Source organism: Macaca nemestrina, chromosome 17, assembly GCF_043159975.1.
Source record: "Macaca nemestrina isolate mMacNem1 chromosome 17, mMacNem.hap1, whole genome shotgun sequence".
Lineage (NCBI taxonomy): Eukaryota > Metazoa > Chordata > Mammalia > Primates > Cercopithecidae > Macaca > Macaca nemestrina.
The window spans coordinates 49,531,423-49,551,044 of NC_092141.1; the positions used below are offsets into that span (position 1 = coordinate 49,531,423).

The 19,622-nt window shown below is 39.4% G+C and overlaps 1 protein-coding gene across 2 annotated transcripts in view; it reads right to left on the reverse strand.

Annotated features, from left to right (window-relative positions):
• Positions 1–19,622, reverse strand: part of LOC105476842 (clathrin heavy chain) — a 75,045-nt gene that overhangs the window by 50,249 nt on the left and 5,174 nt on the right. For both annotated transcript variants that reach the window (XM_011733101.3, XM_011733102.3), the window contains exon 2: positions 1,104–1,311. In XM_011733101.3, coding sequence (XP_011731403.1) covers positions 1,104–1,311 — 208 coding nt within the window. The remainder of the gene's footprint in view (positions 1–1,103; positions 1,312–19,622) is intronic.

Below are 19,622 nucleotides of genomic sequence, written 5' to 3' on the forward strand. Positions count from 1 at the left end.
ATTACTGGGAACTTGAACTTTTCTTCCTTCTATCAAAATGAGAAACAAAGCAAAAAATAGGCAATCAAATGCCTTTTCAAGAGTCAGTTTTTCACCGAGCCCTCTTAAAAACATCTGTTTTAACGGGTCAATTAGTCTCATCCTAAAGTTCAAAGGAATACAGGCTCTCTGACAGTCTAAGAGTCTTTGAACTCTGTTTATTCTAAGCTGCACAGTTCCCTTGTTGGGACAATTAAAAAGTTAGTCTGAATAAACTCAAATACACTTCACTCAAGAGCTTTAATATCTACCTAAATACAAACACACTTTAAACAATTACTGTAAATTCAAGCCCTTTCTAGAACCCAATAATCTAAGTGAAACACAAGCCTGAAGTACAAAAAAAAGCACAGAATCAAAGGCAAGTTTATTATCATACAAAATTCTGCCATGTTTAGGTGCTAATATTAGTAAAGTATGTTCTATTCCAGAATATGAATCACTAATTTGTTTCCTCTGTAGAGAGATATGTTTAGCACAGTCTTATACCAGATACAAAATATAAATGCATTTATTCTAAAACTTAAAATTATTCTAAGTAGATCTATGTTAAGATATTCCACAGATACATTCCAAGTAAAAGTCATTAAAGTGGTTTAAATCAAGTTCGGTATCAGCAGATCAATCTTCTTTGAACAAATTTAATCAATATACTTAAAAACGTAAACTCTAGTTATTGCACTTGCATAAATACATAGGAAGAGTTGGCTGGGCGTGGTGGCTCACGCCTGTAATCTCAGCACTCTGGGAGGCCGAGGCAGGCAGATCATGAGGTCAGGAGTTTGAGACTAGCCTGGCCAAAATAGTGAAACCTCATCTCTACTAAAAATACAAAAAAACTAGCCAGTGGTGGTGGCAGGCATCTGTAATTCCAGCTACTCGGGAGGCTGAGGCAAGAGAATTACGTGAACCTGGGAGGCGGAGGTTGCAGTGAGCCAAGATCGCACCATTGCACTCCAGCCTGGGCGACAAGAGTAAAACTCCGTCTCAAAAAAAAAACAAAAAACAAACAAACAAAAAAACAAACAGGAAGAGTTTTAAGAAAAACCGACAATTTTTTATACCTTTCAGTGCAATTACTTTGCTAGCTGGATTCATGATGGCGCTGTCTGCTGAAATTGGTCTTCGAATTGGATTACTTGGGTCATTCATATCAATGATTACCACCTGGGCCTGCTCTCCTACTTTTTCTCTAATGCAGATGAATTTGTCAGACTCCATAGTCAGGGTACTGAAGCCAATGTTTGCTGGGTTGATACCCAGGTTCTGGAGCTAGAAAATATAATAATAAACCATGTTACCAAGTGTATTCCAAAGAGTTGACATTCATATATGCTCATCAACACAAATCCTCACTTAACATTAATGCCTCAAGGTCACAATAACATCTACATTATGTTAATTAAAGTGAGACTATTAATAGCCAAGTATTGGACCTTCTCTTCTTCCAACAAACATGGCATTCAACGGTTTCAAATAAGAGGTAGAACAAATACAGATGAAGTTAAAGGAAAGAGCAATATCTGCAAGGCAGCACTCATGGTTCAAGCGATTTGAGGTAATTGAGTTTCTTGATTTATTTTAAGACCTTGGAACTATTGGACCAGTCCTCTCTTACCCCCCTTAACATGTAGCTGTTATTTGTTCACGCTTCAAGAATCTGAAAAATTAAGTTACAAGCATAAAAAGATTTAAAATGTCACAGAGTTCTTGATCTAAATAAAGGAACTTGAATAGCAAGAGCAAACAAGTTCTAATTCTGTGCAAAAAGTGCCAAAACAAAGATATGTAAGAGGGATCTTGTCAAAGGCTACAAAGCTAAAGCAATGTGTTCAAGGGAGGCAGGCGAGATAATTCTCAATAGAAAGCGCATGTGGTAAAGCACAGAGATGTAAAAGTGTGGTTGGCTATGGGAACTACAAGTACTTTTCTAACACTATCGGCTTGAGGGAGTACAGAATTAAGGTTAGAGAGATGAGCAAGGGCCAGACTGACAAGCTAAACATACCTCAGTAAGAATCCTGAGTTTATTCTACAGGCAAAGGGAGCTACTTAAGGATTTTAACAAGGAAAATAATGGAATTAGATTTGCTTTGTGTACTCAGAAAATACTAAAGTATCTGCTAAACAAATATAGAGGATCTAAAGATGGTAGGTCTTTGCAAACCAATTAAGCACGTAATAACAAAAGTCACCAGTTACTAGGAGGAAATCTCTACCAGAGTGGGTTATTAATACTCTGGGTGACTAACTATGGTATAACAGATTAAGTCCTACTAAAAGAAGCTACAATGGAGGCTTTATTTTATTAGCCTTGGCCAGACTAGTTTTATCCCCCTTTCCTCCAAGGATAATATAATAAATTCACATGGTACAAAATACACACACACACACACACACACACACACCCCAGAAAAGAAAAAGCATGGGAAAAAAAAAATCCAGTCTTTCTGTCACCCTTGTCCTCTAGCAATACAGTTTCCCTCCACAGACACCACCACTGTCACTATTATCTTATGGACTAAACCAGCCAAGTTAACTGTATTTTATTTAAATTCTTTTGTCAAACTCTGCTAATAGTGCTTAAACATAACCAGGCCAGGCTCTGAATAAGATATAAGACTACAAGGCTACATTTTACTTTCTCTTCACTCTTCTATCTCAATTACTGCTGGTATTGAGTTATAAATGTTGTAACTCAGTTATAAAGTGTAGTTACAGTAACTCAGTTACTGAATACAGGGGCAAGGAGTCAAACAACTGTCTAACCATTACTACAAACATCGTAATAAAGTAGAAGATTAACCTGCTTTACAAGCTCAAGTATATGCTGTAATGCAAGGCAAATACAATAGCTACAAAGTATGTAACTTACATTTACTTATAGTAAAGGCTTATAAACCATTAATTTTAACTTCTTCCTGACTTTAACTTTTCTTTTGAGACAGGATCTCATATCTATTTTTCTGAGTAGAGGGTCCTTAGACTCGTTAAGTTTAATTGATAATCAGCCTTTCCAATAATTGGAGAAAATATTCCAGTGGGCTCATAAAGTTCATAAAGCTATAAACCTAAAAGCAATTAAGTTATCCTGTAAGAATCCTAAGCTACCCTGTAAGAATTCTATGTTTCTAAGTCTCTACCAAGCCTTCACCTAAGGCACTGAGTTTCACCTGTCACAGTTTAAGTCCCACAGTGTTTGAGGAAGTCGGAGTAAAAATAGTGTTAGTCAAATAGTGAAATTAAATTCAAAACCATGAAAGAAAGTTAACCACAGACACTACTAACTGAACCCCAAATGATTCTAACAGATTCCTTCCTACTCCTCAACTTCAGAGGCAGGTGGAAGATGACTTTAAGAAAACACTATCAGAAAATAAAGAGGAGGAAAAACGAAAGTCAAAAACTTGTGTTTCCCATTCCTTGTTAGATCCCCAGAAAAAAAGCAGTAAGAAAAACACGTTGCATCAGTTAGCAATTACCTTCAGCCTCAGGGTGTTTTACTTGTAGGGAAAAAACCAAAGATTTGGCCTGGCACCTTGGTTCACACCTATAATCTCAGCACTTCAGGAGGCTGAGACGAGAGGATCACTTGAGCCCAGGAGTTTGAGACCAGCCTGGGCAACATAGTGAGACCCCATCTCTGCAAAAACTTTTAAAAATAAGTAAATAAAAGATCTAGCTTTAAAGGGACAGAACTGCCTGCAACCCTAATCTATGTAATCCTTATATTACTTTCTCAAACACATGCTACCAAGAGAGCTATGCATATATATTTTTGATCTCCTTCAGGAATGTATTGGTACTACTCAAAATAATCCATGTGGAAAAGACATAAATCCTTTATTCAAAAAACACAAAATTAAACAGGAGAAAAGTGACAAACTTTTTTTTTTTGAGATGGAGTCTTGCTCTGTCACCAGGCTGAAGTACAGTGGCTCGATCTCAGCTCATTGCAATCTCCGCCTCCTGGGTTCAAGTGATTCTCCTGCCTCAGCCTCCTGAGTAGCTGGAACTACAGGAGTGCGCCAATGCACCCAGCTAATTTTTTGTATTTTAGTAGAAATGGGGTTTCACCATGTTGGCCAGGATGGTCTCGATCTCCCGACCTCGTGGTCTACCCGCCTCAGCCTCAGTCTAGACAAGAACAGAAAAGTATCCTGTAACCTGTAATTCCTTCTTTTCCTCTCTCCCTCAACCTCTACTAGTGAATGTAGTGTTATTCTACTATGAATGCAGTTATTAGAAAAACAGTGATATGGGTTACTTCCCTAGGATTTCTGTCCCTGTTTGAGTTAAAACACCAGCAAACATGAACATAATTCTACAGTTTCAAGTTTTTTTTTTTTTTTTTTTTGAAACTGAGTCTCATTCTGTCACCAGTCTGGAATGCAGTGGCGCAATCTCGGCTCGCCACAACCTCTATCTCCCCAGTTCAAGCGATTCTCCTGCCTCAGCCTCCCAAGTAGCTGGGACTACAGGTATGCACCACTATGCCCAGCTAATTTGTGTATTTTTAGTACAGACCTATTCCTACTGGCTAACAGAAGGTTAAATTTGCTTCCACCTCTTCAAATAAGGTAGGTAAGATTGTTTTCCTTACTGATGTTCCTTGCAAATGAGAATGTTTAGAACACTCAGCAATTCTTCCTGTATTTTCCTGTTATATATTCAAAAGAGAAATATGCCAAAGCACACAATAACAGGACAAGTCACTCTCATTAACGGCCAGTCTGGTTTAGGTATACCCTTACAATAGGAACATATAACAGGGTTGCCAAACTATATAACTATGTCTAGTAATATCAATATAGATTAAAACTTTTAAAATGCAACACATTTTAAAACAGGTTTTATTTTCAAAACAGCACATACTAACCATAAAGTATTCTCAGTCAGTTATAAAGGTGTGATGGTATATAAATTATACCACAAAAACTGTATTTTTATTCTTTAGTTATTGAGACACGGTCTCGCCTTATTGCCCAGGCTGGAGTGCAGTGGTACCACTAAAGCCTCAACCCTCCAGGATCAAGTGATCTTCCTACTTCAACCTCCTCAGTACCTGAGACTACAGGCGCCACCATGCCTGGCTAATTTTTTTTTTTTTAGAGACAGGTTCTCCCTATGTTACCCAGGCTGGTCTCGAACTCCTGGGCTCAAGCAATCCTCCCACCTCGACCTCCCAGTGTTGGGATTACAGGTATGAACCACTGTGCCCAATCAGAAACTGAATTATAGACTATGGAACTAAGCACGGATAAAGTCAAAGGACATACCCAACATTCTCTATAAATTTGCAGGTATTTTCAGAGGACATATCTGAAATACATGTAGTATATCTGGATACATGTAGTATCCAAACTACAGCTACATTTTATTATCCTCTCAATCTGCAAAATGTAGTATATTTGGATACATGTATCCAAACTACAGCTACATTTTATTATCCTCTCAATCTGCAAAATGCCATTAGTGTTGAAGCTGGGGATATCCTATTTTAAGACATGCTTGGAAATTCCTATGATAAAGTTTTTTTTAGCTTAAAAGAATTCTAATTTTGCCGTTACAAGAATATGGAGTCAGTAAACTAGGGTCCAAAAAACGGGCTTGTTTTTTTGAATAGTTATCATGTGCATACAGTAAAGCACTAAAATCTCACAAAGGTTATACTACGAAAAGTCACCCACCCCATCTTTCCAGTAATACCCTTCTCTCCTAAGCAATTAGAGATACTTTTGCATCTCAGAGCTATCCTGTAGCATATGAAAGTATGTATTTCCTCCGCCCTTTTCCAACAGAATGGCACAAGACACAAAAGTATACAAATAAACTGCTTCCTTGTTTTTACAGAAAAGCACCCAAACTTTGTAACTCATTTGGTTTCCAGATTAGATTTTGGCCTGCAAGTGGCACCTAAACCTGGATCTAAAAAGGTAATTAAACAAATTTATTCCCTATTTATTCTTTAAAACTCTGAAGTACCCTGGAGTTACATGTTACAAATGATTTTAAAATGCTTCCTTTCCCTGGCATCTCCTTCCTTCTCCATTCCAACTTCCATTAACAGGAAGAGGTGGGAAGTAAAAGGTAGGATTCTGTTTTTATAATGAGAAAATAGTACTTCGGCTTCCCCGTAATCTAGAGCAGGGGTCCCGAACCACAGGCTGCGGACCAGTATCCGTCCGTTGCCTGTTAGCAACTGGGCCACACAGCAGGAGGTGAGCAGCCAATGAGCAGGCATCACTGCCTGAGCTCTACCTCCTGCCATTTCAGCCGCAGCATTAGATTCTCATAGGCACGCGAACCCTATCGTGAACTGTGCAGGCGAGGGATCTAGGATGCTCACTCCTTATGAGAATCTAACTAATGCCTGGTGATCTGAGGTGAAACAATTTCATCTGAGACCATCCCACTCCACTCCCACCCCACTTCCACCCCCAATCAGTGGAAAAATAGTCTTCGACAAAACAGGTCCCTGATGCCAAAAAGGTTGTGGACCACTGATCTAGAGAACAGAGGCTGTGTTTATGTTTCCTCATCTGAAACATCTGAGATGACATTATATATCTCAGAGGTGTGAAGATTTAATGTGAATGCAAAGAACAATACCTGACATCTAACAGCTCAATAGATACTGCCTTTTGTTTCGGTTTTTTTGAGATAGGGTCTCACTCTGTCACCCAAGCTGGAGTGCAGTGGTGTGATCATAGCTCACTGTATCCTTAAACTCCTGGGATCAAGCAATCCAGAGCTCACTGATATTAACTATTAACACTGATATTAACTATATACAACGTATCAGTACTTTAAGCCAGCTCAAGATTAGCTATTTTGCATTTGCATTTTACTATCTGCTTAATTCAGCTGTCCATAGGTTGGCTGAAACTCTGGAGTGAATTTCTTTTAACTACTGATAATAGATTTGTGGTCTCTGGCTGCTTAACTGACTTGGACACTACGAAATGCTTTTTTTTTTTTTTTTTTTTTAAAGTTTGTTTTTGTTGGGGAGGTGAGGAGAAAAGAAAATTACACTTTAGGACTTCCAATTCTTTTTTTTTCTGATACAGGGTCTTGCTCTGTTGTGGCCCAGGGTGGAATTCCGTGGCCCAATCATGTGTCACTGCAGCTTCAAACTCCTGGGCTGCTTAATTCAGCTGTCCATAGGTTGGCTGAAGCTCTGGGTGTGAATTTCTTTTAACTACTGATAATAGTAGCCTTCCAAATAGATGGGACCACCCATACGCCACCATGCCCAGCTAATTTTTTTTTTTTTGTAGAGACAAGGTAGCACTTTGTTTCCCAGGCTGGTCTCCAACTCCTGGGCTTAAGGGATCCTCCCGCCTCGGCCTCCCAAAGTGCTGGGATTACAAGCATGAGTCACCGCGCCAGGCCAAAAAAAAAAAATTTTTTTTTTTTTTTTTTTTTTTAAAGAAACTTCAGGTTGGGTGCGGTGGCTCAAGCCTGTAATCCCAGCACTTTGGAAGGCCGAGACGGGCGGATCATGAGGTCAGGAGATAGAGACCATCCTGGCTAACACGGTGAAACCCCGTCTCTACTAAAAATACAAAAAATTAGCTGGGCGTGGTGGTGGGTGCCTGTAGTTCCAGCTACTCGGGAGGCGGAGGCAGGAGAATGGCGTGAACCCAGGAGGCGGAGCTTGCAGTGAGCCAAGATTGCGCCACTGCACTCCACCCTGGGCGACAGAGCGAGACTCCATATCAAAGGAAAAAAAAAAGAAGCAACTTCAGAGACGTAACTGAAAGTAACATGATCATTCCTGGATTCTGATTTAAACCAAACAATATTTAGGGACAACGAGAAAATATGAATATGGACTGGTTTTCTGATAGTTCTTAAATATCAGGGCGCTATAAATAATATAATAAGAAAATGTCCTGGCGAGATGTGGTAACTCATTCCTGTAATCCCAGCACTTTGGGAGGCTGAGGCGGGCGGATTACCTGAGGCCCAGAGTTCAAGACCAGCCTGGCCAACATGGTGAAACCCCATCTCTACTAAAAATACAAAAACAAAAAAAATTAGCCAGGCATGGTGGTGCACATCTGTAATCCCAGCTACTCGGGAGACTGAGGCAGGAGAATCGCTTGAACCCAGAAGGCAAAGGCTGCAGTAAGCCAAGATTGTGCCATTGCACTCCAGCCTGGGTGACAAGAGTGAAACTCCATCTCAAGAGAAAAAAAAAAAAAAAAGAAAGAAAGAAAGAAAATGTCCTTATTTTCTAAAGATGCAAGCTGAAGTATTTACAGGTAAAATATGATAGCCTGAATTTACTTGAAATGTTTAAGCAAAACAAACAAAGACAAGCAAATTTACAAGACTGGGCATGGTGGTTCACACCTGTAATCCCAGTGCTTTGGAGGTTGAGGTAGGAGACTAGCCTGAGGCCTGGAGTTCAGTTCGAGACCAGCCTGGGCAACAAGGGAAGCAGAGGTTGCAGTGAGCCGAGAGTGCGCCACCGCACTCCAGACTGGGCGACAGAGCAAGACTGTCTCCCCCCAAAAAAAAAAAAAACAAAACAAACAAAAAAACACATCAGCAATGAGACTCAGAAATCTACGTTGAATGCTCATCAGTTTTTAATGGTTTAAACTTTGTTTTTCCTGTCTTGGTTTTGAAAATATACTCCATTTGATTGTAAATATGGAAAATGGAAAGGGAAAAAAGTATCCATCCTTACTTAAGAGGGAGCAAAGCAGCATGCCTAGGTGCTACCTGAAAGGTTAAGGTGATTTAACACACATCAAGCTCTTAGTGTGGGAGCACAGAGCACTCTATTATTTGATGAACTTCTAGTTCTGGGACTATGGTATTATAATATAGACTGTTCGTAGTTTTGCTCTTGTTGCCCAGGCTGGAGTGCAATGGTGTGATCTCGGTTCACAACAAACTCCACCTCCCGGGTTCAAGCCATTCTGCCTCAGCCTCCCAAGTAGTTAGGATTATAGGCATGTGCCACCATGCCTGGCTAATTTTGTATTTTTAGAGAGATGGGGTTTCTCCATGTTGGTCAGGCTGGTCTCAAACTCCTGACCTCAGGTGATCTGCCCGCCTCGGCCTCCCAAAGTGCTGGGACTGCAGGCATGAGCCACCGCGCCCAGTCGATATAGACTGTTCTTAAACAGACTGTTTTTGGCATCATGCTACTGTTATATACTCAAACCTTACCTGGGCTAATTTGCTTTGTTCACATGCTCCTAAAGACAGAATGGGGAAACCCTGATACATCAAGGAATCAGGAAACTTAGTGGTGTTGCATGAGCATCTTAACAGAATATATTAGTGATCAAACTATGAAAATATTGTTAAGAGGAGCAAAGAGGCCATGGTCCTATTGATATATTTAATTCAATACTATATACATTAAGGGAAGAAAATGCTAGCTTAAAACGTACGACCAAATAAAATCATAATTTTTTTCAAGGCCTAATTCTTTAACTACCTAAAGACAACTCTCCATTAGCACCAAGGCGCACTCTCAGCAATCATTCCAATCTATCTGTTTGTGCCTACAGACACCACATAATTAAAGGAGTAATAGATTTGCTTTGAGCATACTAATTTCAACCATCAGTTCTCATATTTGATCAGTTAAGAATAAACTCATTGGAAATTGGCTTCTCTATAAGTATACCTAAGAGTTTGTTTCCTGATGAATGACTCATAAACTTGTAGTATAACTCATTCACCAGCTGTATCAGCTGAAAATCAAAATACATGAAAACCAGTTTATGACAGCATTACTAAGGACTTATGTTTCACAATTATTGCTTGGCTTCACACTTTCCAGATCCTCCTTGTTTCATCTAAATAGGGAAAATGTAAAGGAAGTATGTATGAGCTACTATATTTCAGATGGAGCAATTTTCTGCAAATGAATTTTGTATCTTACCAAGGACTTTAGAAGTGTTACCACTATAGAGTTAATAGGTCAACAATCTGAGAGACCTGATGATATTAGTATGTCATTCTGATACCATTAATCTCTCAATACAAGAATTTTTAAGTCAGTACTTAAAGATTTGGTTAACTTCCTAACCCAAGTATTTCACTAAACATAATTTCCTTTAAAAGCTCCTAAACATCCTCTACCTTCTCTAGTATCAATTACGGTGAAAAAAGATGCTGACAGCAGTCACTTCATTGAGCCCTTCCTGGAAACTAGCAGAATGTCAAATAAAAACTGCAGTTGCTGTATTCTACAGGAAATAAGAAATGCTGAGAATGCAGCATTCCTTTAGTTCTTCCATCAACAGGATACCAGCCACTCTTTTCTGTAGGCTCCACAGATTTCAAGCAACAAATAAAAATGCCTTTAATGCTTGCTGTCCCCACATTTAAACATGTAGTTTTTTTCTACTCCATGTTAGCCTTTGAGAGAATCACCGTCTCTTAGAATTTTTGATTCTGGTCACAAACTCCAAATTTAAGCAATATATTCAGGAAGCATCCACAGTTGGAGAGAGGTTGTCAGACTATTAGCTTTGGTAAACTACCAGGAGGCTCAAAGACAAAGAATTTTTCCTACTTGTAATCAATTGCTGATTGGAAATTTTCAAAAACTTTATATTTAATGCATTCTTAAAAAAGTATTCCAACAATTACATGATATCAGATCAATTAGGCCAATGTTAACCAAGCTGCAGGGAAATACAGGAGTTTTTATGCCCCAAATCTTGGAGATGGATATGACTTACCAAGATTATGCCCCTGTGTAAATGCAATTCAGCAGCCCAAAACAACCAAATGCTGCTACCATAGCTACATTCAATGGAAGGGGCGAGAAGTTGTACAGAATATATCCGAACCTACCATTCGAAGAACCAGAAACGGGTTTACTTTGAGGGTTCAAGGCCAGGCACAATGGCTCATGCCTGTAATCCCAGCACTTTTGCAGGCCAAGGTGGGAGGACCTCTCAAGCCCAGGTGTTCAAGACCAGCCTGGGCAACATGGCAAGACCCTGTCCCTACAAAAAATAAAAAAACTGGCCATGTGTGGTGGTGTGTACCTGTAGTCCTAGCTAGTTGTTTCCAGGAGGCAGAGGCTGCAGCGAGCTGTGATTGCACCCCTGCATTCAGCCTGGGTGACAGAGCAAGACCTCGTCTCAGAAAATATATATAATACTTATTGCTGACTTAGCATAAAGGATGTTATAAATGAATGTAACCAGGCAGACATTAAAGGCTTGGTTTCCTGATAAGAATAAAACGTCTGGACAGTCCCCTTAATATTCAAGTTATAAAGATCCTTGAGAAACTTCATTCTATGACACAACTTCCCAGCGACTTCACAAATATACATTTAAGTGGGAGCCTAGTATTACATTCCATCAACCCTATCACAATTATATATATTCATGTATCTTTCTACCCTATACTGAGGGACCCCAGGAAATTAGACATTATGCTCTATGCCACATTATTCTAGTTAGATCAATCATTTAAAGCACACTCAGCCTACTAGGTGCTACAAGTTATAAGACTGGAACCATTTTATTTTACAATTGGGTCACTATTTTCTTTTTTTCTTTTATTTTATTGAGATTGAATCTTGCTCTGTCGCCCAGGCTGGAGTGCAATGGCACGATTTCAGCTCACTGCAACCTCCGCCTCCCAGGTTCAAGCCATTCTCCTGCCTCAGTCTCCTCAGTAGCTGGGACTACAGGAATGCACCATCACGCCCAACTAATTTTTGTATTTTTTCAGTAGAGACGGGGTTTCACCATGTTGGCCAGGCTGGTCTCAAACTCGTGATCTCAAGCGATCCACCCACCTCAGCCTCCCAAAGTATTGGGATTGCAGGAGTGAGCCACTGCACCCGGCCTGGAGTATTTTCCTGTGAGCTTAAATGCCACAAATACTGTTTTCAAATAAGTGAATGAAATAACTAACAATCAGCATGAGGAGTTACAGATTATCTCAAAATGATTTAATATTAACAAATTCAGGGAGTTCAAAATGACATTAAAATTATTAAACCACTATGATTTGCTTTCAATTAATACATATTGAGCATCCATTATTTAGCAACTTAACACAAACTCAATATTTCATGTACGATTTTTGTGTGAAACTGTCCCCTTTGCTTATTTTTGTGCTGACTGTAACTTTGTCATTACTAGTGAGGAAACAACCTAGGGGAGAAAAAACAGGTTTTAGGCTCTCAGAGGCTCTTTGGGGGTTCAAATGAGACTCATGTCTTCTAAAAACAAGACACTTTCCATCTCAAAAACTATAGACACTGCTTCACTATCTAAAATTCAGGGTTAAAAAACTACTATTACCTTGATTTTTTTGGTCAGGAAGAGGATGTGCCCTAGGTGCTCATAGTTTTGGGGATTTTTTTTTGTTTTTGAGACAGAGTCTCGCTCTGTCGCACAGGCTGGCATGCAGTGGCACAATCTCGGCTCAATGCAACCTCCAGCTCCTGGGTTCAAGCAATTCTTGTGCCTTGGCCTCCTGAGTTTCTTTTGTTTTGTTTTTTTAAATTCATGGTATTACAACTTCCTCAGGCCTGTTCCAAACACTAAACCCTTTTAATTTTGGTTCTTTCAAATTACAGAAATTTTCTTTCATTTTCAGAGTTTCCATTCCAATTATTTTGGTTTCTAAAATTCTTAAATTTGTAACCTATTCTGTCACACACACACCACTTTTACGTAATTCTGGGATTTACTTCTAATTTTTTTTTTTTTTTTTTTTCTTTGGGACAGGGTCTCACTCTGTCTGCCAGGTTTGAGTGCAGTGGCATGATTTCAGCCTACTGCAGCCTCGACTTCCCAGGCTCAGGTGATCCATCCACCTCAGCCTCCCAAGTATATGGGACTGCAGGCACATGCCACCACACCCAGCTAAATTTTGTACTTTTTGTAGAGATAGGGTTTGGCCATGCTGTCCAGGCTAGTCTCAAATGCCTGGGTTGAAGCAATCCACCTACCTCGTGAGCCACTGCACCCAGCCTAAATTCAAAATCTTAAAAAAAAATATTACTCCTTCCACATTGCTGATTCATTCCACAGAGTAGGAATTCCAGTTCTGCTCTTAACTGATTTCAAAACCAATTGTTTCAGTATGTTTTATGTTATTACATCCCATTATCTCCATAGGTCTTTCTGTTCCTTTTACATCAACTTTTGCCGCATGCCACAGATGATGTCAACAATTTTGTAAAGTTTTCTTCTGATTCCATCTGAAAAAAATTTCTAGTATTTCTTCAGATCTCTCTCTAGCTCTGTAGTTTTCCCAATTATCATATATTTTAAAAATTCCTGAGCAGCTACTGTGTGCCCGACACTACACTAATGCACAGAGAGTTCTACAGCAAATGAGAAACTCCCTTCCACTTAGTATATGTAACAGCTACACAGCAATCACAACAATGCCATGAAGTTACAGGGATGTATGCCTAGCACAGATACATGTAGGGGTATATGCAGTGTCTCAGAAGAAATGGAAACAATCTAAAACAGGACACACAATATAAGGGAGGGCAGGGCTACAGAGTTTGGGAGTGGACACAGAATTAAAAATACCATATAGGCCCAAATAAGGTACTTAGTTTCCCAGTTAGACTAATCATCCCAACACCCCAAAAAGCTGTCAGAAGATGTGAAGAAAATGGAACTCTCATATATTGCTAGTGGGCATGTCAAATGGTGCCACCACTGTGGAAAACTGTTTCGTGGTCTCTCAAAAAGTTGAAAGAGAGAAATTACCATATGACCCAGCAATTCCACTTCTAAGTATATATCTAGAAGAAATGAAAACAGGCATTCAAAAAAAAACTTGTATATGAATGTTTGCAACAGCACTAGTCACAACAGCCAAAAGGTAGAAAGAACTCAAATGTCCACCAACTGATGAAAGGACAAATAAAATGTTGATATATTCATTCAGTGAAGTATTATTCAGCCATAAAGGAATGAAGTCTGATATATGCTATAACATGGAAGAATCTCCAAGATTATGCTTAGTGAAAGAAGGTAGAAACAAATGGTCACTTATTGTATAATTCCATTTATGCGAAATATCCAGAATAGGTAAATCCATAGAGACAAAAAGCAAATTAGCAGTTGCCAGGGGATGGGAGGAGGGAGATGGGAGAGAGACTGCTTCACGTGTATGGGGTTTCCTTTTTGGGAGATGAAAATGTCTTGGAACTAGATACAGGTGTTGGCTGCACGACACTGTGAATACACTAAATACCACTAAATTGTTCACTTTAAAATGGTTAATTTTGTTATTTGAAAAAGTTTTGATCCCTTTACATTATAAACTCTTAGGGATTAGATATATTTAATGTACAATTCAACTAGTCATTTCACTTACTTTACAGACATTTAAAATCAGGCCACGCACAGTGGCTCCCGCCTGTAATCCCAGCACTTTGGGAGGCCAAGGCGGGCAGATTGCTTGGGCTCAGGAGTTCGAGACCAGCCTGGGTGACATGGCCAAACCCCGTTTCTACAAAAAATACAAAAATTGGCTGGGTGTGGCAGCACATGCCTGTAGTCCCAGCTACTTGGGAGGCTGAGGTGAGATGAGAGGATGGCTGGAACCTGGGAAGTCGAGGCTGTGGTGAGCCATGATCTCGCCACTGTACTCCACCCTTCGTGACAGAGCAAGACCCTGTCTCAAAAAAACAAAACAACACACACCAAACAAAATTATATTTAAACTCTTCATATGCATTTTTGACATCAGCACTAGAAAGTCATCTCCATTTCACAATGCTTTTCAAAAATCCATTAGAGTGCAATCATATTGATGCAATTTTATAACATCAAATCTATCTGCATATTAGGAGAGTTGTTTTTCCCTTATCTTTCTATGTAAATTATGATCTCTAGGTTGGGTGCAGTGGCTCATGCCTGTAATCCTAGCACTCTGGGAGGGCAAGGCAGGCAGATCACAAGGTCAGGAGTTCGAGACCAGCCTGGACAACATGGTGAAATCCCGTCTCCACTAAAATTACAAAAATTAGCCAGGCATGGTGGCGGGCACCTGTAATCCCAGCTACTCGGGAGGCTGAGGCAGGAGAATCGCTTGAACCTGGGAGGTGGAGGTTGCAGTGAGCCGAGATCACACCACTGCACTCCAACCTGGGTGACAGAGCAAGACTCCATCTCAAAAAAAAAAAAAAAAAAATCATCTCTAGAAATATGCCCGAATGGACTGCTTTTCAAGGGATATTTAAATCATCTGCTTATAACATCCAACAGTTCCAACTGTGAGGTCATACACAGGAGAATTGTAGATGTGTAAAATTTGTCTCTCACTAATCCAGTTGATTTCAAGCCTACAGCAGCCTTTGCCAAACAGCATTCGGGTGCTCACAATAGAAGCAACTGTGACAGGACATAATACTATGGAGATTCAGTAAGGCTTTTCATAAGGAGACTCTTTCCTGAGGGTATTTGTGGTTAAAAAAAAAAAAAGAAACCTGCCTTAGATTTTCATAGTTCAATATGACCAAATATAGAGTATTGCAGAGACTGGAGAAAGAGATGAGTTTTTGTAAACCACGTTCTCTCTACTCGTCTTTTCCCCCTTATTATTCATCTTTAAATAATGAGATCTATCCAAAGTCAGCTGTTTGCCAAGCACAGCATATATACTGATAGTCTTTAGCTTCAGTCTGTCCACTCTGGTGGTTTTTTTAAGCCATCTTTCTTAGATGAGCAGCTAATCAGAAATAAATGCAAGTTGGCCAGGCGCGGTGGCTCACGCCTGTAATCCCAGCACTTTGGGAGGCTGAGGTGGGTAGATTATTTGAGGTCAGGAGTTTGAGACCAGCCTGGCCAACATGGTGAAACCCCATCTCTACTAAAAATACAAAAAAAATTCACCAGGCATGGTGGCGGGCACGTGTAGTCCCGGCTACTCAGGAGACTGAGGCAAGAGAATTGCTTGAACCTGGGAGGCGGAAGTTGCAGTGAGTCAAGATTGCACCACTGCACTCCAGCCTGGAAGACAGAGTCAACTCCCAATCCAATTCCCGTTTTTTCATCTTCTATGACTCCCAGTTTCAACCCAGGGTCACGAAAAACTAAACCCTGAGACCCCGCAGTGTGCATCACTGAGGAACTCCAGAAATCGATGGATGCAGAAAATGAGAAATTAGAGAGTCTGGTGTAACTTGAAGATCTTGGCTTCAATAACTGGGTGGATGGTAGTTTTTCGCCTTTAGTATGGCACATATATTCAACTCAAGTGGACAAAGGGAAACTCTTCCAGGGTGGAGGGGAAGAACTAATATTTGAGTGTCTGTAAAGGGTTAAGGGCTAAATATTATACTATAAAGACACATACTGTAGTCTAACTTTAAAATTAACCGGAAATATTGTTTTAATAAATGAGGAAGTTGAGACAAGCTGAAAACCTGACAGAATCAAATAGATAAGCCCAGATTAAACATCTGAGACATTTTCCAGAATAGCACACTGCAGAGTTTAAATTTTTTAACATAACAAAATACGGCTTTAATGGATCTGGTTCCTATTGTTTCAGAAATAATCTTTAAAACTGTTTTACTTCAGAACTTAAAATCCTTATTTACTTAAGGATTATGAACAAGAAGTATTAACAGTACTGGCAGTCTGCCTCCAAAGCACAACCCTACAAGTCTGTAACCATTTTCCCTTCTACCATGATGCTACTCAAAATGAACAAATATATTCCATTGTCACCTTCCTTTCCTATCCCCTTCATGCACAATTGCCTTCCTTGAGTTCAAGCTTCTATTTTTTGGTATAAACACAAAAACATGAATTTACAGTAAAACAGAAAGCAGAAGCTTCCTCCTTTCACAAGTGGCTTCAGACTGGAACACATTCATTCTTTTCCGTAAGAAAAAGTCTACAGGGAAGTATGACAAGTTCAGTCTTCTGAGAGGGATGTAGACAATCCTGGTTACAAGTTAACCGGATCCCAATCATCCTGCACAATTTTCCAGTAGGAAATAGGATAAAGTCTTTAAAAAATATATACCTAATCATTCAAGGCATAAAGTCAGATGTTAGTTTGCTGTCTCCTACTTTTCTCATAATATAAAAAATATTTCCCGAAAAACAAACAACAGTACTACTAGACTCAAAGACCATCACAGCATAGATACAAACAATTGTGGTATATTTTGCAGTTCAAATGATACAGACCATTTACCAAATGAGGCAATGAGCCAAATGAAAGAACAAGTATTAAAAATCTGACTGCTCACTAGCTGTGTGATTCTAAAAGTTACCTGCTATGAACTTCAGTTGCCCAATCTCTACAATAAGGCTAATCCGACCTAAGCACAAGGGTTCCCTTGATAATTAAATGAGATAATAAACATAAATATTTAATACAGTTCTTGGCACATAACAGATGCTCAAACAGCTATAATGGCCAATGTATTTTGATTTTATGGAATAGATATCAGGACAATTAAGATTTGAAGAGTTATTGCCTCAAAAATAGGACAAGGCTTGGTGTCTCACACTTGTAATTCCAGCACTTTGGGAGGCTGACGCAGCAGACTGCTTGAGCCCAGGATTTTGAGACCATCCTGGGAAACATGGCAAAACCCCAACTCTACAAAAAAATACAAAAATTAGCTGGGTTTGGTGGTGCACGCCTGTAGTCCCAGCTATTTGGGGAGTGCTGAGGTGGGAGGATCACCTAAGCCCAGGGAGGTCAAGGCTGCAGTGGGCCTTGATCATGCCACTGCACTCCAGCCTGGGTAACAGAATGAGACCCTGTCTCAAAAAAAAAAAAAAAAAAAAAAAAAAGATAGGACAAAATATCTTAAATTATATCTTAATTTAAGGAGATAATACAAAAGAAGAGACTCACAAAAGTCTGACAGATGGGTTTTGCATAATACATTTAGGTCCAAGCTTACAGCCATCTCCTGAGTTAAGAGCATTAGCCACGGGCACTTGACCAAGAAGCGAAGACAAGACACCCAGAGCTGTAAACTTTGCTGTAGCTCAGAAGACAGGTTTATTTCATGAAGTAGTTTTCGTATGGCATATACGTACATGAACTTAAAGCGGCAGCCTCATTCTAATATACAGGAGTAAAATATCAGCTATGAATCTACTGCTTATCTAAGTGAGAAGATTCACTTCAACACTACCACCCTAAAAAAGGACACATACAATAACTCTAACAAAGGCCTGACCGGCACTCCATATGGGTATTTTATCCGATATGATTCATTAAGATTTTTTTTCAAATATGTCTGATCAAGGAACCCTAATTTAAAATGTACCAGTGGCACACAATGAGACTCATGGGACATAATAAAAGGTTTATTTAAAAGTTTTTTGGGGGCAGTTTCAGAGTGTAATCAACTTTGTATCATATCAATTATTTGTATTAAATTGTGCACAATATCAAATGTTCAAATACATAAAAGATCCACAATCAAGTAGACAACATCGATGGTTGGAATGACAAGTGAACAGCCTTTGCCAACTCATCAATGGAAGCATGAATACAAGGTGTAGTACATCCTGTTTACCACCTTGTCCCTAAGGTCTAACATAGTTCCTAATCTGCAGTAAGTACTCAAATATTAGGTAAATGAACTAACCCCAAATACTTATACACCATAAAATGCTGGATCTGCAAATGAATATTGTGTCATTGGTTGAGATATCTGAATAAAATGTACTGGACAAAAATTATTTAGTCAATAATTAATGCTCCTAAAGTGCTACATAAAGTACTTTCACATACATGATCTCAGATCCTCATAATAACTTTGTGAGATAGTATGCCCATTTCCCAGAGAAAAAGAAGCAAGAGGTTAAACCTAACCTGCGTTGTCCAATATGGTAACCACAAGTCACAACCCACATACGATAATGAGCACTTGAAATGTGATTACCATAATTTTAAAGTAACTAAAATTAAATAATAACCAGTAAGTGATTCAATTACTGGAAAACTTAAATATGTTTGGGATCACTGAAGTATTGCATATCTGCTTTTCTTTTTCTTCATTTTTGTTTATTTAATATAGAGATGAGGTCTTACTCTGTTATCTAGGCTGGTCTCGAATTCCTGGGCTCAAGCAGTGCTCCTACCTTGGCTCACAAAGTGCTAAGTTTACAGGCATGAGCCACTACCCCCAGCCCCAAATCTGTCTTTCTAACTGTAAATTTTATGAACTCTATATGGACCAGGATTTCCAATGAAAACAGGGTCTGAATTGATATGTGATCTAAGTATAAAACATATATAGCCAGGCGTAGTGGCTCACGCCTGTAATCCTAATACTTTGGGAGGCTGACAGGCAGATCACAAGGTCAAGAGATTGAGACCATCCTGACCAACATGGTGAAACCCCATTTCTACTAAAAATACAAAAAAAAAAAAAAAAAAAAAAATAGCTGGGTGTGGTGGCACGCATCTGTAGTCCCAGCTACTTGGGAGGCTGAGGCAGGAGACTGAACCCGGTTGGGGGAGGTTGCAGTAAGCCAAGATCTGCCACTGCACTCCAGCCTGGCGACAGAGCGAGACTTTGTCTCAAAAAAAGAAAAAAAAACACACACACTAGATTTAGAAAATTT